The 22,711-nt window shown below is 35.5% G+C and overlaps 1 protein-coding gene across 1 annotated transcript; it reads right to left on the bottom strand.

Moving 5' to 3' along the window:
- Positions 1-21,387: 21,387 nt before the first annotated feature.
- Positions 21,388-22,210, bottom strand: LOC149180152 (abscisic stress-ripening protein 5-like). The gene is made up of 2 exons (XM_089415926.1): positions 21,880-22,210; positions 21,388-21,707 (listed from the first exon to the last, which is right to left on the bottom strand). The coding sequence occupies exons 1-2, from the start codon at positions 22,129-22,131 to the stop codon at positions 21,525-21,527; spliced, it is 435 nt and encodes a 144-aa protein (XP_089272052.1). The 5' UTR covers positions 22,132-22,210; the 3' UTR covers positions 21,388-21,524.
- Between the last annotated feature and the right edge of the window lie 501 nt (positions 22,211-22,711).

Consider the following 22,711-nt stretch of genomic DNA (forward strand, 5'->3'; position numbering starts at 1 on the left):
TCACTCCATGGGTTTTTATGATTCAACCAAGGAAATTGATCCACTAGTGATGCTCTACCAAAAGCCCCTTTGCAAATTTATGAGACCGAAACCCTGTTTCTTGTCTGTGGTGTTTAAGCCTCAAGGATCTCTCTTCTTGGCCCATTGAGGATGATGTATGAATACAAGTTTATTGTGTTAAAAATTGAAATTTTCTTTATTTAATAATTACTAGCCATCAATATGTTCAATCTTATGGCTAACAATTGCATTTGAATTGCTTTCATTCATGAATTCATTGCTTATTATTGACAATTGTCTTTGATCTACGCAGGCAATGGGCTATGACTTCGACTATGACGATTACCACAGGTACCTAAGAAATATTATGTCTTCTGGTTGGTGAATTTACAGCTATCTAATGTTTTAACTTTCGACAAGATCAAAGAAAATTCCATTGATTTGACTTGCATTGTTTACATTGTTTGGAATACCATATATTGCTTTTGGTAAAAACATTATTTTTCTCCACTCACTGGAATCAAATATTTCTTATACAATTTTGTTCATGGAGGATTTCCATATGAGAATCTTAAACCAGACCCTGTGCTGAAGAACTTGTTATTAAGCATGCCTCAGAGGAAAATTGTAAGATCATATGGATCCCTTCAAATTCTTTATATGATGATAGCACATGATGAAGTCCTAGGTTTCTTTGGAAATATATAAACATACTTCTCAACCTTTTGTAACTTTGTTTTGTAACTTTGTTGTGTAAAACAGATATTTACAAACAATGAAAAAGTTCATGTTGCAAAGGTCCTTAACAGGCTAGGGTTGGACGATTACTTTGAAGGCGTAATATGATTTGAGACACTTAACCCTCCTTCAGAAATTACTGAAAGCAATAATGACTTGGATATGCCCACTGATAACTCTACAACCCGGAAGACACCCATAATTTGTAAGCCCTCAAAAGAGGCCATGGAGCACGCTCTTCACCTTGCAAATGTTGATCCACAAAGAACGGTATGGGACTAAATATTTTGATGGCCATTTTTTTTCAGCTATCCCCTTTTTCATGAAAATGAATTATATAATCCATTAGCAATCAATATAGGTCTACATTAAGATTGACTCATCTAGGTAAAATAGAAATTTTATACCAAATCTCCCTTGGTACACAAATAAGGATAGCTAGCATCTATGCTTTGGCCCAGTGTGAGGGCCCAGGGGTATCTATACGTTTTCTAAAAATGGCCATCTTGGCTAAAATCTGGAGAGTTAATTCTCATTTAAATGTAAAAACTTGCCCCAGGGTGAATGCCTTATTGTCTTTTGAAAAGTTGTGCTACAGTGGTATTTTGACAAGAAAGAGATGCATGTTACTCTGATCATGTCACATATACTTCACAATTACCCACTTGTCTCTGTACACAATCCTTCAACAAAGAGGATCTAGAAAGAGAATATTGTGTTCAGCAATAATTTCGTCCCAAAACATAAAGCTTAAGGTGTGTGCCAGATATGTTTAAACAAGGCATGCTTGTTAGTTTGATCACATCCCACATAATGCTCAATTATAGTTCTGTTCCCAAATTATAGCCCCTTTTCAGTAGAGAGGAGCTACAAAGGGACTGTTGTACTGAATCATAATCTAGTCTCAAAACAATCTGGCAACCTGCAATTAGACATCACATACTTCAGCCATTTCTGGCTTGTGGCATACCATACAACATCCATTTTTCTTTACCGTATGCAGGTCATTTCAAAAGTGTCTATTGCAGGAGTTGCTATTAAATCTATTGTGTTTCCCTGCAGATTTTATTTGATGACAGTTGTCGGAATATAGCCACAAGAAAGCGTGCAGGCCTGCATACTGTATTGGTATGACTATATCTTTCTAAATGGGATATGAGGCTTTTGTAAGCTGGTTTAATTGGTTCAATCTTTTTTTAATTTAATATTGGTGTTCACTATCATCAGGGGTGAACTTCAGTTCGAACAAAGGAATCATATTTTTCCCTTGAAAGTATTCACAACATTAGAGAAGCCCTGCCTGAGATATGGGAAGAAAAAAATGTAGAAAGCACCAAAAATGTTGTGCTTTCAAGACTAGCAAGTGCAACTATTGAAACTGTTGTCACTGAATAAGCCATACCCTCATTGAATAAGGGAATGGTGGACTCGACTAATCCCTTTGGAGCGTTTGACTCTAGTTAGAGGAAACTCCAATTATCTGTAATCTTTAAGTTTTGCCACTCGCCAAAGGAAACTACTCTAGTTTCTAACCTTGTTGAAGTGTGGATTCGATCTAGTGAATTCTTTACTAGATGTTGTAATATCAATTGCAGACAAATTGATCAATAGATGAAATCCATGAGTAATCTGTTTATTTGGAACGATATTTCTTCGCACATGCTATTTATAATTTTTATGCTTTTGCTTTTCCTCTGGGAGAACCCCATTTTAAAATTACCCACATTATCAATCAACTATAATTCCTTGCTTTCCTTATTTGTGATTATATTATCATTGACGAAAGACCTAGATAATGTTAATGATGTTTCCTTGTTCTGATAATCTTATTATTAATTAGAAAAGACTATCACATCAATTCAATTGAGAAAAGTCATAGACAACGCTGCAAACACAATTCCTCCATTCATAAAATAATATGAATACATTTATATCTAAGATGCGTGCGGAGAAGGATCCCAGAAAATTGGACTTTTTTACTCAATAAAAAATAGTAAAAATATTAAATTATAATTATTCTATAAGGAAGAAATTCGTAACTGTTATAAAATCATTTTTAGAAAATAGTAAATATGAAAATTGTTTTTTTTAAAGAAACATGTAGTTACTATTAGAAGGGAAAATCTAGATTCTGGATCATGGTTCAAAGTCAAACTGTATTATGAGGTTTAAAATATAGTTTATTCTTACCATAGTATCTACCAATTACTTTAAATAAATATACATAAACAATATAAACTATATAGGTAAATTTTAAAACAGATATTGTTACTTATTTCGTAGAGATAGCAAAAAAGTGGCATGATTTTGAAAAGTGGCCATGCAATTTTTAGAGCATAGTTTTTAGCACTTTTAATTTTTTTTTTATGTACATTATGTTTTAGAATGTTAGTGATTCGCATGCTGATTTTAAAAAGTTCGTAGAGATAGCAAAGAAGTGGAACGATTTTGAAAAGTGGCCATGCATTTTTTAGAGCATAGTTTTTGGCACTTTAAATTTTTTTTATGTATATTATGTTTTAGAATGTTAGTGATTTGCATGCTGATTTTAAAAAGTGGTGCTTCTGTATCAGACCTCTTTTGTAAAAGACCTATTTTTTACTTTAAATTTTCTAATGTATGAAATGTAAATAATTATTTTCTAAATTAACAATTTTTGACACTTTAAATTTTTTAATGTATTAAGTGTGGATATTTTTTTAAATGTTACATTTTTTACACTTTAATATTTTTTATGTCAATTTCTTTTACATAAAAAAACAAATATAAAAATATATATAAAAAAGACAAAAATAAAACATAAAAAAATGTAAAAAAAACAAATTATGTCGTAAACCATAAAAAAAATTGGAAAATAAAAAACAAAACAAAAACAAAAATAAAAATAAAAAACTATAAAATTAAGGAACTAAAAATAGAAAAATTTAAAAAAACATTAACAAAAAAAACTAGATTAAAAAAAACCTAGAAAATTAAAAAAAAAGCTAATAAAAATCTAAAAAAATATTAAAATCAAGATTAAAAACAAAAACTAAGAAAACCAAAACATACTAAAAAAACAATTAATATATATATATATATATATATATATATATATATATATATATATATATATATATATATATTTGAACACAACTAGACAACATCTATTGGATCATAACACCCCTATTGGATCATGACACCCCCAGACACCCCAGACCCTGTTCGTTGCATATGGAAACTTTGAAAAAAGGTCATTCCCTTTCTTCAAGACAAGATATCCAAAGTGCCTCATGGAATCAGTAGCATTAACATTTGGCATGACAAGATTATGGGGGAAAAGGCCCTCTCTACTGATCACAGTCTCCTCGCCTTGCAGTGGTATCACAAGGATCACGGAATACACACCTGTTAGGTCCCTATAATACTAGTGATTACCACATTACTATTGTAGTTGTATCCCTTGTTAATATTGTTGTGCCCTTGTTGTCCCCATATTGTTATTATTGTGTCCCATAAAATCCCTCTCTTATTATTTTTGTGCCTTTATATTATTATTGTTAGGTCGGCTAGGTTATATTGTGACTCCTTAGACTCCTATGTATAGGAAGGAGGTTTTGTCATTTTAATCATCAAAGAATCATTCATTTGTGTAATGTAAAGGAGGTTGCCCCCTCGAAGAGGCTGAATTCTAAGGTGTTGATCTATCTTTTCTATCTTTATGTGAGTTGGTTTCATAACATTTGGTATCAGAGCTTTGGATTCTAGGGTTTCACTGCTCAGAATAATTCATCGTGGCATTTTCGCTATAACTTTTTTCTGTGACGTTTCAGAAGCGAAAAAAAAGAGAGGACGAAATCGCACTGAACCTCGAGTCCGAATTTCAGAGCTTTTCGCGCTATATTTGCGGAGATATGATTTGAGGAATTTGGTCTTTTTGCAGACTCCTGAATTACATTCCAAACAGGTGACCTAGGGAAAATCGTCATAACTTTCTCTCTGAGCATCAGATTGAAATTTCGTAAGAATCCTGAATTACATTCCAAACAGGTGACCTAGGGAAAATCGTCATAACTTTCTCTCTGAGCATCAGATTGAAATTTCGTAAGAATCCTGAATTACATTCCAAACAGGTGACCTAGGGAAAATCGTCATAACTTTCTCTCTGAGCATCAGATTGAAATTTCGTAAGAAGGCACAGAAAGAGGATGGACTATAGTTTCTTGTATATATTTTTCAGAGCCAAAGGTCGAAACAGGGACACGTGGCACATCGTACAAGTTCTCTTTACTGAACTAGTCTATAATCTGCTCACTATGGGAGATTTGGCATAACTATTCCTTGGAGAATCCAATTGGGATCAAACTAGTGGCATTGGAAAGAGGACACAGAGGGCTACTGTAGGTCACAATTTCAAAATTGTATGATCCGAAATTACATAGATACATCAAAGGAAATATCAAGCTCCTACAAAGTGAAAAAATGTGTGTAGATTTTTTAAAAAAAATTCTTAAGCTTGGTTTGAAAAATTATTTTGAAGGAATTCAAAGGGCATAGTAGAGCATTATTATCAGTAACTGATGCCCCGAGGAAAGAAAATGCAAACACCTAATAAGCAACCTGAAAGCTCTAGCATGACTCATGAAGAAGAGGAAGAAATTGTACATGATATATCAAAATTACAAGACCAAGTGCAACAAATTTCACTCTCACAAAAGCTAACAGAAGCTAAGATAAATGGCGTGGAATCTAAGATAAAGGGTGTGGAAGCTAAGATGAATGGCATGGAAGCTAAGATTGATGATTTGAAGATAGATTTGAACATAGATTTGATAAATTTTCTACAAGAAATACTTACTAATGGTGAAAGGGTAGCAAAGGAAACTCATGATGCGAACAAAATAAATGTTAATCATGATTTCATAGACTCTAATGTTGGACCGAAGACCCACCATATTCCAAAAATCGATATGAGAAAGTTTGATGGCAAGGATCCCGCAACATGGATATTACAGATGGAGCAATTTTTCGATCTCAATAATGTGCAAGTATGGTATCAATGGCTTTGCTCTCATAGTTAAATTATCACTTGGGCAATTTTTACGGAAGAATTGACAACACATTATGAGGATATAAAAAGCAGCACTTTTTTTAGTCAATTGATAAGTCTCAAACAGAAGGGTTCAATAATGGAGCACATTGAGGGGTTCCAAAAATTGAACATAAGGGTAAAAAATATTCCATAGCATAGGATTGATGTGTTCGTAGGGACTTTAAAGGATAATATCCAACATGATATTCACCTTTGGGAACCTGATTCATTAGAGAAGGCATTCAGGTTAGCAAGAAAAATGGAAAGCAAAATTATGGCAACCAGGAAGCATACCACTCACAACTATAAAGATGGAAGTGTTGTTTCCCCTAGTCTTCCACAACCTATAAAGTTGACACCACAACAACTGGAAGAAGAAAGAGCAAAAGGGCTTTGTTACAGTTGTGATAGAAAATATACTAAAGGTCATAAGTGTGTTGAGAGGAAATTATTCTACATAGATTGTGAAGGGGAAGAAGAAAAGGAACAAGAAAGGTCAAAATAAGAGGATATACTCCAGGAACAAAGCCTAGATAAAGAAGAAATGAATCAGACCATATCTTGTAATGCATTGGATGGAATTACCACTCCTCAAACCATCAAGATAGAAGGACAAATCAAGAAGAAAAAGGTAATAATGTTGATTGATTCAGGAAGTACCCACAATTTTATTGATTGTAAGGTAGCAAAAGAATTGAATTGCTTCCTATATCCAGCACCAGAGTTTCAAGTGATGGTTGTAAATGGAGGAACAATAAATTGCTCTGGAAAGTACCATAATATCAAGCTATCCATGGGAGAATATGTACTGACTAGCCCAATGCTTTCCATTCTAATGGGAGGTGCTGATGTTGTACTAGGAGTCCAATGGCTACAATCCTTGGGTACAATAGCTTTAAATTTTCAAGAATTTTTCATGAAATTTCATGTGGAAGGAAAGGAAATTGAATTAAGGGGTATTGCAGGGAAATCGAGAAAGATAATTAGCTCTAACAGTATGACAAATCTTCTAAAAAAGGAACAAAGAGGTGTAATTGCACAATTATGTTCACTAGATGTTTCCATACCAAAATCATCTATTTCTCCATATCTCAAAAAAGTCTTGGACAATCATTCCAAGGTATTTGAGACTCCCAAAGGTCTCTCACCTATTCTTGATCATGATCATGTTATTCATGTGATTCCAGGAAGTGTTCTTCCAAACATCAGGCCATACAAATATCCCTATGCCCAAAAGAGTGAAATTGAACGTATGGTTGCAGAAATGCTAGAGGTTGGTATAGTTCAACCTAGTCAACGTTCTTTCTCTGTTCCAGTAGTATTGGTGCACAAGAAGGATGGATCATGGCGCATGTGTCCGGATTATAGGGAGCTCAACAAGATCACTATTAAAGATAAGTTTCTCATTCATGTCATTGATGAATTACTGGATGAATTGCATGGATCAATTTAATTCACCAAGTTGGATCTTCGTTCAGGATATCATCAAATCAAAATGAAGACTGAAGACATTCCGAAAACAACATTTAGAACTCATGAGGGTCATTATGAATTTTTGGTCATGCCTTTTGGCCTTACCAATGCACCTTCTACATTTCAAGGTTTGATGAATTCCATTTTCAAACCCTTCCTTAGAAAATTTGTGTTAGTATTTTTTGATGATATACTAATTTACAGCAAGACTTGGAAGGATCATGTTGAGCATGCTGACAGGGTGCTACAACTATTGGAGGAGAAACAATTATATGCAAAAATATCCAAATGTTTCTTTGGAGTACAAGAGGTGGAATATCTGGGTCATATTGTATCTCATGAAGGATTTAAGGTAGACCCTAGCAAAATTAAAGTCGTTAAGGAATGGAAAATCCCCACATCCATAAAGCATCTGCGAGGATTTCTGGGGTCGACAGGGTATTATCGCAAGTTTGTTAAGAATTATGGGAGAATAGTAGCACCTCTAACAACATTATTGAAGAAAGATGCATTTTCATGGACTCCAAAAGCAACAAAGGCCTTCAAACATCTTGAAGAGGCAATGTGCCAAGCACCAGTCTTAGCTACACTGAACTTCACAAAAACCTTTATTGTGGAATGTGATGCTTCAAGAAATGGAATTGGTGTTTTTTTAATGCAAGATGAAAGACCCATTACTTTTGAAAGTCATCCAATCAAGGGAAAGTTTTTACACAAACCTATTTATGAGAAGGAAATGTTGGCAATACTACATGCACTTGAGAAATGGCGACCCTACCTAATGGGAAGACACTTCAAGGTAAAAGCGGATCATGATAGCCTTAAATACATTTTAGAACAAAGATTATCCTCTGAATAGAAACAAAAGTGGGTCAAAAAGATGTTGGGTTATGACTTTGAAATCATCTACCAAAAAAGGAAGCAAAATGTGGTGGCAGATGCACTCTCAAGAAAATATGAGGATGTGGAAGCATTGTTGTGCGCCATTTCTATTATCCAACCAGATTGGATAAACGAAGCAAGGGAGGAATGGAAGAATGAAGAAGAAGTGTGGGCACTTATTCGAAAGTTACAACAAGATTCCAGTACATTTGATACATTTAGTTGGAAAAATGATTCGTTATGGTACAAAGATCGCTTATACCACTGTAAGAATTCCCAACTCAAACAAAAGATTCTTATGGAATTGCACACTTCTCCCTTAGGAGGGCACTCAGGATTTTTAAAATCTTACCATAGGGTTAAGAAGGAATTTTTTTGGGATGGCTTTAAATCAGATATTCAAAAGTTTGTGGCGGAATGTTTGGTTTGGAAACAAAATAAAGTTGAAACAATTAAGACCCCGGGTCTATTACAACCTTTATCCATTCCAAGCCAATGTTGGGAGGAGGTTTCAATGGATTTTATCACAGGTTTACCCAAGTCTGAGGGAAAGAGTGTCATCATGGTGCTAGTTGACAGACTTACCAAGTATGCACACTTTTGTGCATTATCACATCCATTTAAAGCCAATATGATTTATACTGCATTTATGGAAACAATTCAAAAGCTACATGGAAACCCAAAGATTATTGTAAGCGACAGAGATCCCATTTTCACTGGAAATTTTTGGACAGAATTATTTTCTTGTCTTAGTACTCAGTTAGCTCGTAGCTCATCTTATCATCCTAAATCTGATGGGCAAACTGAGATAGTAAACAAATGTTTGGAAGGATATCTTTGTTGCTTTGTATATGATAAATAGACACAATGGGTCAAATGGTTGCCTCTGGTTGAATGGTGGTATAACACTTCCTTCCATACAGCAACAAAAATGGCCCCATTTATGGCACTTTATGGATATCAGCCACCATCCATCACATCATATTTAAGAGAAAATTCTAAGGTTCAATCAATGGAACATCACATCAAGCATCAACAACAAGTCTTCCAACTCTTAAAGGATAACCTCGTGTTGGCGCAGAATAGAATGAAACAACAGGCAAATAAACATCGCAGTGAAAGAAGTTTTGATGTAGGTGATTGGGTATTCCTACGGCTACAAACATATAAACAAATGTCCCTCAAGCAAGCTAAGAAGGATAATAAATTATCACCAAAGTATTATGGTTCGTACAAGGTGTTACAAAAGATTAGTACTATAGCATACAAATTGGAGCTTCCTACAGCTTCTCAAGTGCACCCAGTTTCCCATGTTTCATGTTTAAAGAAGGTTATAGGCGACAAGCTCCCAGTTCAAACAATATTTCCAGAACTTGACGAGGAAGGAAAAATTATATTGGAACCAGAAGCAGTCACAGAAACAAGAACTCGACAGCTACGAAATCGATCAATTTCGAAGTATCTGATCAAGTGGAAGAACTTATCTGCTGAAGATTCCACATGGGAGAATGAGAATTTTATACAGAAGCATCCAGAACTACTCAAGCGTTGTGGACAACACTTTTTTGAAGGAGAGGAGCATGTTAGGTCCCTATAATACTAGTGATTACCCCATTACTATTGTAGTTGTATCCCTTATTAATATTATTGTGCCCCTGTTGTCCCCATATTGTTATCACTGTGCCCCATAGAATCCCTCTCTTGTTATTTTTGTGCCTTTATATTATTATTATTGTTAGGTCGGCTGGGTTATATTGTGACTCCTTAGACTCCTATATATAGAAAGGAGGTTTTTTCATTTGAATCATCAAAGAATCATTCATTTGTGTAATGTAAAGGAGGTTGCCCCCTCAAAGAGGCTGAATTCTAAGGCGTTGATCTATCTTTTCTATCTTTTTGTGCGTTGGTTTCATAACAACACTTTGAACCAAATACCCAGTTGGAATAGAAACAACGGGTGATAGATGGGATGGAATTTTCCCAATCCCCCTGCACATCTTCTCGATGCTCAAGTCAAAATATGAGGATGTGGAAGCATTGTTGTGCGCCATTTCTATTATCCAACCAGATTGGATAAACGAAGCAAGGGAGGAATGGAAGAATGATGAAGAAGTGTGGGCACTTATTCGAAAGTTACAACAAGATTCCAGTACATTTGATACATTTACTTGGAAAAATGATTCGTTATGGTACAAAGATCGCTTATACCATTGTAAGAATTCCCAACTCAAACAAAAGATTCTTATGGAATTGCACACTTCTCCCTTAGGAGGGCACTCAGGATTTTTAAAATCTTACCATAGGGTTAAGAAGGAATTTTTTTGGGATGGCCTTAAATCAGATATTCAAAAGTTTGTGGCGGAATGTTTGGTTTGGCAACAAAATAAAGTTGAAACAATTAAGACCCCAGGTCTATTACAACCTTTATCCATTCCAAGCCAACGTTGGGAGGAGGTTTCAATGGATTTTATCATAGGTTTACCCAAGTCTGAGGGAAAGAGTGTCATCATGGTGCTAGTTGACAGACTTACCAAGTATGCACACTTTTGTGCATTATCACATCCATTTAAAGCCAATATGATTTATACTGCATTTATGGAAACAATTCAAAAGCTACATGGAAACCCAAAGATTATTGTAAGCGACAGAAATCCCATTTTCACTGGAAATTTTTGGACAGAATTCTTTTCTTGTCTCAGTACTCAGTTAGCTCGTAGCTCATCTTATCATCCTAAATCTGATGGGCAAACTGAGATAGTAAACAAATGTTTGGAAGGATATCTTTGTTGCTTTGTATATGATAAATAGACACAATGGGTCAAATGGTTGCCTCTGGTTGAATGGTGGTATAACACTTCCTTCCATACAGCAACAAAAATGGCCCCATTTATGGCACTTTATGGATATCAGCCACCATCCATCACATCATATTTAAGAGAAAATTCTAAGGTTCAATCAATGGAACATCACATCAAGCATCAACAACAAGTCTTCCAACTCTTAAAGGATAACCTCGTGTTGGCGCAGAATAGAATGAAACAACAGGAAAATAAACATCGCAGTGAAAGAAGTTTTGATGTAGGTGATTGGGTATTCCTACGGCTACAAACATATAAACAAATGTCCCTCAAGCAAGCTAAGAAGGATAATAAATTATCACCAAAGTATTATGGTTCGTACAAGGTGTTACAAAAGATTAGTACTATAGCATACAAATTGGAGCTTCCTACAGCTTCTCAAGTGCACCCAGTTTCCCATGTTTCATGTTTAAAGAAGGTTATAGGCGACAAGCTCCCAGTTCAAACAATATTTCCAGAACATGACGAGGAAGGAAAAATTATATTGGAACCAGAAGCAGTCACAGAAACAAGAACTCGACAGCTACGAAATCGATCAATTTCGAAGTATCTGATCAAGTGGAAGAACTTATCTGCTGAAGATTCCACATGGGAGAATGAGAATTTTATACAGAAGCATCCAGAACTACTCAAGCGTTGTGGACAACACTTTTTTGAAGGAGAGGAGCATGTTAGGTCCCTATAATACTAGTGATTACCCCATTACTATTGTAGTTGTATCCCTTATTAATATTATTGTGCCCCTGTTGTCCCCATATTGTTATCACTGTGCCCCATAGAATCCCTCTCTTGTTATTTTTGTGCCTTTATATTATTATTATTGTTAGGTCGGCTGGGTTATATTGTGACTCCTTAGACTCCTATATATAGAAAGGAGGTTTTTTCATTTGAATCATCAAAGAATCATTCATTTGTGTAATGTAAAGGAGGTTGCCCCCTCAAAGAGGCTGAATTCTAAGGCGTTGATCTATCTTTTCTATCTTTTTGTGCGTTGGTTTCATAACAACACTTTGAACCAAATACCCAGTTGGAATAGAAACAACGAGTGATAGATGGGATGGAATTTTCCCAATCCCCCTGCACATCTTCTCGATGCTCAAGTCAAAATATGAGGATGTGGAAGCATTGTTGTGCGCCATTTCTATTCTCCAACCAGATTGGATAAACGAAGCCAGGGAGGAATGGAAGAATGATGAAGAAGCGTGGGCACTTATTCGAAAGTTACAACAAGATTCCAGTACATTTGATACATTTAGTTGGAAAAATGATTCGTTATGGTACAAAGATCGCTTATACCACTGTAAGAATTCCCAACTCAAACAAAAGATTCTTATGGAATTGCACACTTCTCCCTTAGGAGGGCACTCAGGATTTTTAAAATCTTACCATAGGGTTAAGAAGGAATTTTTTTGGGATGGCCTTAAATCAGATATTCAAAAGTTTGTGGCGGAATGTTTGGTTTGGCAACAAAATAAAGTTGAAACAATTAAGACCCCGGGTCTATTACAACCTTTATCCATTCCAAGCCAACGTTGGGAGGAGGTTTCAATGGATTTTATCATAGGTTTACCCAAGTCTGAGGGAAAGAGTGTCATCATGGTGCTAGTTGACAGACTTACCAAGTATGCACACTTTTGTGCATTATCACATCCATTTAAAGCCAGTACGATTTCTACTGCATTTATGAAAACAATTAAAAAGCTACATGGAAACCCAAAGATTATTGTAAGCAACAGAGATCCCATTTTCACTGGAAATTTTTGGACAGAATTATTTTCTTGTCTCAATACTCAGTTAGCTCGTAGCTCATCTTATCATCCTAAATCTGATGGGCAAACTGAGATAGTAAACAAATGTTTGGAAGGATATCTTCGTTGCTTTGTATATGATAAATAGACACAATGGGTCAAATGGTTGCCTCTAGTTGAATGGTGGTATAACACTTCCTTCCATACAGCAACAAAAATGGCCCCATTTATGGCACTTTATGGATATCAGCCACCATCCATCACATCATATTTAAGAGAAAATTCTAAGGTTCAATCAATGGAACATCACATCGAGCATCAACAACAAGTCCTCCAACTCTTAAAGGATAACCTCGTGTTGGCGTAGAATAGAATGAAACAACAGGCAAATAAACATCGCAGTGAAAGAAGTTTTGATGCAGGTGATTGGGTATTCCTACGGCTACAAACATATAAACAAATGTCCCTCAAGCAAGCTAAGAAGGATAATAAATTATCACCAAAGTATTATGGTTCGTACAAGGTGTTGCAAAAGATTAGTACTATAGCATACAAATTGGAGCTTCCTACAGCTTCTCAAGTGCACCCAGTTTCCCATGTTTCATGTTTAAAGAAGGTTATAGGCGACAAGCTCCCAGTTCAAACAATATTGCCAGAACTTGACGAGGAAGGAAAAATTATATTGGAACCTGAAGCAGTCACAGAAACAAGAACTCGACAGCTACGAAATCGATCAATTTCGAAGTATCTGATCAAGTGGAAGAACTTATCCGCTGAAGATTCCACATGGGAGAATGAGAATTTTATACAGAAGCATCCAGAACTACTCAAGCGTTGAGGACAACACTTTTTTGAAGGAGAGGAGCATGTTAGGTCCCTATAATACTAGTGATTACCCCATTACTATTGTAGTTGTATCCCTTATTAATATTATTGTGCCCCTGTTGTCCCCATATTGTTATCACTGTGCCCCATAGAATCCCTCCCTTATTATTTTTGTGCCTTTATATTATATTATTATTAGGTCGGCTGGGTTATATTGTGACTCCTTAGACTCCTATATATAGAAAGGAGGTTTTTTCATTTGAATCATCAAAGAATCATTCATTTGTGTAATGTAAAGGAGGTTGCCCCCTCAAAGAGGCTGAATTCTATGGCGTTGATCTATCTTTTCTATCTTTTTGTGCATTGGTTTCATAACAACACTTTAAACCAAATACCCAGTTGGAATAGAAACAACGGGTGATAGATGGGATGGAATTTTCCCAATCCCCCTGCACATCTTCTCGATGCTCAAGTCAAAATGAAAAAAGTACTACATGGAGTAGCTTCCACCTTAAGGTACAAATAAGACAGCTTTAGATGGGATCCTTTGGGAACTGCGTACACCATTAAGGCAAGTTATGATGCACTACTGGATGACTTTCTCCCTTCTCCTCCGTGGGTCTTATGGAAGCAGGTTTGGAAATCTGAGAGCCTGCCAAATATCAAAATATTTATTTGGACCCTATTCAAAGGGAAGATCTTGGCAGCGGAACATTTGAAAAAAAGAGGAGCATCTAGGTGTCCTCTCTGCTCCGATGCTGAAGAGTCTATTCAACATTTATTTGTGGATTGTTCATTTGCCTCTCAAGCTTGGAGCTCCCTCCCTCATCCCCTAAACTTCAAAATAGAAAGAAACTCCTCCATCTATGCCACAATTGTCAAGTGGAAAAAAGTTACCCCTGTGCCAAAAAGGGACTGAGTGCCCAAAAGAGAATTTGGGATACGTTTTTGTTTGTCCTTCTTTGGAACATTTGGCTCATGAGAAATGGAGTCATCTTCCAGGAAAAAGCTCCTTGCATAAGGAAAGTCTTGAGCAAAACCTAGGCCTTAACTGTAGAGACTATCTATGCTAAAGGAAATAGTCATATTATTATCAAAGATCTTCAAGCGGAAGAAAGAATCATCTTCAGAAGTGCCTTGGATCTCCCTTCAAGTCACAACAAACCCAACACAAGGCAACTCTCGACCAATACTCAATGGAAGGTAACTTAAGGCTAAAAGATCAGGAATTTCTAGAATGGCTTGATGGAAAACGCAGATCCAGGTTATTTTTTGATAGCGCCTCAAAATCTAACCCGGGAACAACAGGAGTAGGAGGGGAAATTTTCGATTAATTGGGAAGCAATATAGCCACCTATCAATGGAGACTAGGCAAAGCATCAAAGAATAAGGCAAAGGCCTATGCCTTATTGCAAGGCCTTCAAATAATCAAAGAGTTTAAATTCAAGAATGAAATGGTCTTTGGAGACTCGTTAATAATAATACAGATGGCGCTAAAACCAGCACTATCTCCCAACATTGATCTTAGGCCTTCAAATAATCAAAGAGTTTAAATTCAAGAATGAAATGGTCTTTGAAGACCCGTCAATAATAATACAGATGGCGCTGAATCCAGCACTATCTCCCAACATTGATCTTAGCAGATTAATCACTCGTTGCAAAATTTTAAACCGGGAAATTGGAGATATTTCTTTTTACCATATCCTAAGGCACAATAATAAAATTGTTGACTCTTATGCCAACTTGGCTTGTCTCTCCCCTTGGTCAACTCACTGTCCAAGGCAGGTCTACCTACTCCCCCCTTCCATGAATTCCTCTTGTGTTCTTGTTGTCCTAACACTCAGTGCCTCATCGATTTATGGTGGACAAGACTCTATTCTTATCCTCCCTACCATTTCTCTCGTGACCAGATCCTCCCGATCTCCCCTACCAGATCCTTCCTGATCCTCCCTACCAGATCCTTCCCGCTCACTCCTCGGGCTCGCTCCCTTCCTGTTCTTAAAGCCCCTCTACTTCCTTCATTTTTCCAGCAACTCCCTTCTGTGCGCTCTTGTCTGCCGAGCTCTCCGTCCCTCCACGGAGGCTCCTCTATTCTCCCAGAACCTCTCTCCTACCTACGGAATCCTTCCCTCACTCCCTGATGCAACATGAAGAGCGAGAACTGTTTGCATTGTGCAGACTTGGAGGAGGAGATGAAATTGATCAAAGCACAAAACAAGATTATTTAGTTAAAGTAGCAATCTGAGTTTGGGTTTCTCACTCACAAGGTGCATATCCTTGAGGAGCAGCTACGATCTTCCAACAATCGTTGCAGTCATATTGAATAATCACTGGAGATCCTTCGCTACATGGTAGCAAAACAAGCAGCACAGAGCTCATGCTTCAATGCGGGAGCAAACAATAGTTCAGTAAGGAAGATGGGCAACCTTGTCAGCTCCAATGGACAAAAAGACAACAGTTCTTAGTCCCAGATCACCACTTTTTATCCTCTGTTTCTTCTTCTCTTCTTAGTTTCCATGTCAAGTAAATTTATTTTGTTACTGGCACAGTTTGTGAAAGTCTATAAATGTTCTTGCTTCTCATGTTTTTCATGTAATAGTGTAAAAAAACCTACTGGAGGATTGGCTTTTGCCATCCCAACCCTATCCAACCTTATCACGTACTCTCTGGATGTAATGGCATTCCCACGCCCTCTCTTTTTTGGAATATAAAAATAGCAACAGATCTTGTTAAAAAAATAAAAACCTAAAAGCATTTTAAATTTAAAATATATATATCTATATATATATATATATTTTTTTTAAAAGCCATTTAAAAATTAGAAAAAAACATATATTTTCGATTTTTAAAAAATAAAAAACTTAAAAAACATATATTTACAATTAAAACTTTAAAAAACGTATATGCATGCAGCACCGCCACCCAGGGCCGCGCCCCCACGGGCGGCCGAGTGGTGGCTTTCCAATTTCGAGAATCGCATAGCCACCCACACGAGCAGCCGGGCGGTGGCTATCTGATACCAAGAATCGGACAGTCACCACCCCGCGGCCCATGGGGGCGTGGCCCTGGGCGGCACCTCCACGGGCGACCGGGCAGTGGCTGTCTGATTCTCAGAATTGGATAGCCACCGCTCAACTGCCTGTGGGGATGGCTATCTGATTCTTGGAATTGTATAGTGACCGCCCGACCACCCGTGGGGGTGGCTATTTGATTCTTGGAATCGGATCGCCACCACTTGTGGGGATGGCTATCCGATTCTCGAAATCAAATAGCCACTACTCAGCCACCCGTGGGGGTGCCTATCCGATTCTGGGAATCAGATAGCCACTGTCTGATCGCATGTGAGGGTGGCTATCTAATTCTGATGGCTATCCGATCGGATAGCCACCGCCCGGCCGCCTGTAGGGGCGCAGCAGAGTTACGTGCAACTCCACCACACAAGGTCGCGCTCCCACGGGTGGCCACGGGGTGGCTATCCGATTCCAATAGCCACCCCTACGAGCGACCGGGCGGTGGCCGATAAAATTGTTTTTTTTTAAATAAAAGATAAATTTTGTTAAATATTTTAATTGTATTTAACAAAAATAATAATAATTTTATTTTATTTTTAATTTTTATATATATTTGTAAAATATACATTTTTTAAATATTTTAAATGTTATTTTAAAAGAAATAAAAATATATATTTAGCTTTTTTTAATTTTAATTGTTTTTTAATCGAAATTTTAAATGAATGTCAAATCTAAATTTTAAATATTAAAATTTTTAATATAAAATTTGAAATGTTTTTTTTTGTTTTTTAAAATTATATATATATATAATATATTTTTTTTTTTTTTTTTTTTTTTTTTTTTTTTTTTTTTTTTTAATTTGAAAATAGGTATTTTTATTTATTTATTTTCAGCATATTTTTGTTTTTTAGGGTTTTTTTTAATCTTAATTTTAATAGTTTTTTAATTTTTCTTTTGTTATTTTTTTTAACGGTTTACCAGATTAAAAAAAGTGTTATGTTTTTTTGAAAATATGTTTTTTCTTATTATTTATTTTTTTATATCTTTTAATTTTTTAATTCTTATCTTTATAGGTTAATTTCGTTTTTGTTTTTGTTTTTTTTTTTTTACATTTTTATGATCGTTTTTTTTTAACATATATTTTTATTTATATTTTGCTATTTTTTTTTTTTTTGTTTTTTTTTCATTGTTTTACTTTTTGTTTTTATTTTTAATTTTATGTTCTCATTATTCTTTTGAATTTTTTTATATTTTTTTGAAGTTATGATAAAATCTTTTACACCATTATTTCAAAATGTTGAAAATTTACCCTAGAAGGAAAAAGTGTTATTCCAGCATCAACACTTTTCGTTTTGAGGGTGTTTTTTGCACATAAAAATTTGGTTTTTCTGGCATTTTTTTAAAATGCTGAAAATTGACCCTAAAAGAAAATTCATAGTTCCCGTATCAACACTTTTCATTTTCAGGGTGTTTTTTTGCACAATTTTTGCACAAAAAATTAGTTTTCACTGCCATTTTTAAAACATGTTCAAAATTGACCATAAAAAAAATTCATCGTTCCAGTATACACACTTTTCGTTTTTAGCATTGTTTTTCATGTTTTTTCAGGGTTTTTTCGCTAGAGTTCCCGTTTTTAGTTTATAGTTCCCGTTTCAAAGTTTACATTGTTGATAACATTAGAGGGTTTATAAACAATTAGATTATCCATCAAGAAGATTTTGGTTCATCACCCTTTTTATGCAGCTTGGGTCCACATCCATATCTTGTTGTTCCTACCTCTTGAGTGCTTCCAGCATTCTTCATAGGTTTGTCATTGGTCTTTGCTACCACAATGAATTTGATGCCACTACTCGAGTTTCCCTCAACTTCAACCACCTTAATGTCCAAAGTTGTTAATTCAAACATGATTTTAGCTTGAAAGTGATCCATTTTACTTGTTTGTTTTGACCTACTTGTCTTCTTGAAACTGATCCCCCAATCCTGCTAGAGTGAGATTATGGTGCTCCATGCTTCAAGCATCAAAACTTACGAGTCCTTTGATCACAATTTTGAACACTGAGCAATAGCGCAAAATGGGATCAAAGAGAAACGCAAATCCATATATAACCTTGTCCACCTCTAAAATGCCACCCTAGGTCATTGAATTGTGGAGCTTCCAAATCCATGCCTGAATCACGACGATCACCTTCGAGTGTTGATCGAATGATATGAAGGAGGACAAGTATTAACACCATTCTGATATGAATTGAATGTGTTTGCAGGGTCGAGGCTCCCTTCGATTATGCTAACTCCTTCAAAGTCATATGCTACTTGTACACACAACATCGTCTACTCGCCAAATGTTAAATGTGATTAAGACAAAGGTAATCCGATGAAGGTATTTTGATAAGAATATGTAATAAAACATGGTGAAATTTTGCATCCATTGGTACCCCTCACTATTGTAATTTTTTTGTTACATTGAAATTTCAGACATACTTCAATTGTTCTATGAGTATCCATATTCAGTTGTATGCAAATTGATATATAAGTTGTTTTTTGGGTTGAAATTTTTGTGACAATTCCAATCCAATTTCATCAATGAAATGTGAAGGATGAGGGATAAGGTTTGGTGCCATTCACATTGCATTGTTGAAATCTCTTTGGATGTGACCCTGTATATTTGTATCTTTGATCATATTTCATCTAACATAAACCACAAGCTTCTATGTGGACATGTTTCATCTTTCAACAGAAACCACGACCTTTTGTCAATGTGATACACATTTATTTGCAGATTAACTCCCATATTCATATCAAATCGCAATTATGATTGTGATGTGACTAACATGACTCATGGCTTATTTGTTCTAGGTTAAGATAAGGCACTTGTTACTATTCCCAGGCAAGATGGGCACTTATGTAGGAAATATGGTGAAAAATAGTAACTTGTGTAAAAATCTTGAATTTTCTAATAGAAATTATAAAAGTTTGAACCATTGTATAATAACACCATTGACTAGCCTTTTTTAACATAAATTTTATAATTTTTATTTATATAAAAGACAACAAATGTATAAGATGGATTTACAGAAGTAGTTAATCTATGTATAATCTTATTAGGGAGTTGCAGTAATCTTTTATTCATGCTATACCAGATTCACAACCACTAAAGTCAAAATTCAACAAATTTTAAGATCAACTTTATAAATTGAATTTATGCTTGGAACAAGATGAAATGAAAGGGAGTGTTGTTAGAAACACAAATTAAATAGGAAATTAAACCTAAAAAAGACATCAAATGTGTATTACTCAGCAAGAAATGTAAAGGAGTATTGCAGATAACTTTTATATGAACAATTTACATGGAGATTGAGGACTAATTTGAAAAATTATTTTCGGCTCACTAGAAGGAAACCTAATTGAAAATATAACTTGTTATTTGACACAATTTTCATCGATCAATTATTTGGCACACAATTTTGTACTTGGAAGCACATTTCTATTAATTTTGCATAGCATCGTTTGATGCCAATAACATTGTTATAGTTCTTCTAAATCTTGGTTTACTAAGTGATTCAATTGTTAATAGTTGTTTCAAATAATTGTTTATGTATGACTTTTATTTTCATTCAGTTAGGCAAATGACTCATTTTTTTGGTGTCATGTGGTTTATTTTATATCTCCTCAAGCATATGTTTGGTTAATAGTAAAATAATAAAAATTTTAAAATCGCTCTTATCTTCACACTTTGCATTAGAAAATTCATACTTCATTTCTACAATCATTTTCATAAAGACCAGGTTTTCCACAATAATAGCACTTGCATTTGATACACGGGTTGAAGTTTCCTCTTCTTCATTCTTTGAAGTTATGATCTCTTTGGCATATCTTTCTTGATATTTCTGTCTTTTAGCAATTGTCAAAGAAGCATAAATTAATGTTATATGTTATGGTCTTGGGGCGTTTCATTTGGAATAAAAATAAGTTTTTATGATTAAAATAAGTTTTATCTTTAAAAAAATAAGTTTCTATGGTTAAAACATTTGAAGTTGTATCAATATTTTACAATTTGGTTCTCTATATGACATTCAAAAATACAATTTACTCAATTTATAACATTCAAAAATACAATTTAAACAACAAAAAATTACATGTAGTGTTTTACAAATTTACACTTAAACTCATATTAAATATTTGTACTTAAACTCATATTGATGAGTGGTTAAAATAGATCTATACTGATATTGAAGAAATATTAAATTAGTGATTAAAATATATCCATAGTAATATTGAAGAAAGATATTTGACCCCTTTAACTCATATATTATATTAGATAAGTGATTAAAATGGTTCTATACTAGTATTTAAGATAAATGGAGATTGAGATCTGATATTTAAGATGGAGATCCGTCTATGCTAATATTTAAGACGGAAATCTATACTAGTGCATAGTACATCCACTGACTATCAACGATGAATCATTCGCGATACAGCGATCAATCATTCAGCAATCTCTATGAAATGATTGCTCATTAATGATACATACAATATATGTATATAGAAATTATTAGGATCAAGGATCGGTACAGAACGATCTGAAATTATTAGGATCAAGATCGGTACAGAACGATCTGATTATTAGAACGATCTGATATTTATAAATTTATTCGAATCACTCCACAACGATCCGATCGGCTCTGAAAATCCCATTTAAGATAGGGAGATCTTGATCGGATCTGAAAAACCCAAACCCATTTAAGATAGGGAGATTGAAGACGATCGAGTGACTGTGATATCAATTGACTTCACCCTCATCATCCCAATCTCATAATAACACCACACCAACTCAAATAACAGTGGAAAAAGAACAACACCATTTTAAAAGCAAAGAGAACAACATTATTTTAAATGCCAGAGTAATTGTGGAAGGCTGCAGCTAGAAGAGGTGGTGATGCTTTTTGCCCTCTGCTTCCTTTTCTTCTTCTTTCGATTCCTTCTTCTCGTGATGCTCGTGGAAGACGTAACCCCCTGCTCCCACTGCAGCTGTCGCCGCAATCTCCTCCTCAATCTTGTGCCTGTGAGCGTGCTCTGGATCCTTCTTCTCTGCGTGCTTCTCGTGCTGCACATCATTACAGATATATGCCAACAATAATTAATCAGAGTTGACTAAACAATGTTTCATTTCAGTAGTAAAAACCAGTCACATGACATTAGATGGACCATGGTCAAAAACATATTAAGTGGATCTGAGGAATGAGGGAATAAAAGGGGATGAGAGAAAGAGAGTGTACGAGTGCAAAGGCTCCAGCAGCCACAGCTCCCATTTCACCCAAATGCTCCATATGCTTGTGATGCTTCTCCTCCTTCCTCGCTTTCTCGTAGTCCTCAACATTGCCAGCACCATACACATCTGTGCTCTCAATCACTTGGTCATCACCATATGTTGTGGTGGTCTCAGCATAAACGACCCCCGAGGGGGCGTTTTGGTTTTCGTCATCCTTCTTGTGATGGAACAGGTGATGGTGATGTTTTTCCTCAGACATCTTCTGCAAACGGAAGAAATTCAAAGAAACTAAGGAAATGCAAAGACTTTTCTGGACAGATGGAAATGAGATGTGAGACATGAGATAGATGGGCGTTGTTTATATAGCGGGCTATGGATGTTAACCATAGATATGTAGCGCGTGGAAACCGCGATCACGCGGTGAGGATGAGACTTGGCGGTGCCTCCTCTCCGCACGATGTAACATTTTAGTTTGACCAAAACTTACAATAATCGATGCTACCGTCTCTCTTCGTATTCACTCATAGAGGGGAGTAGGGGAGAACGGTCGGTGCGAAAAGCCTTTAGTATATAAATGGTGAGCCATACATAGGTTAGTTGTGAAGTAATGAGAGATTTACAACTCATGACAAATGGATCCGTGTCTCATGACGTGGCGATCATCCTACAGCTTTTTATTGAGATAAACACATGGGTCGGTGCAGGCATATCCATAACGATAAGGACGAATTATGTGGACCAAAAGTAAAAGTAGAATCTCACTTTCTGGGTGTGGGTTAGGTGAGTGACAAACAATAAATGAGGTACTTACGTATCAAAATTTCCAGTGATTTCAAAAT

This window comes from Pinus tabuliformis, chromosome 3_2, assembly GCF_031772625.1.
Source record: "Pinus tabuliformis cultivar Carrire ecotype Pingquan chromosome 3_2, CPIR1, whole genome shotgun sequence".
Taxonomy (NCBI): Eukaryota; Viridiplantae; Streptophyta; class Pinopsida; order Pinales; family Pinaceae; genus Pinus; species Pinus tabuliformis.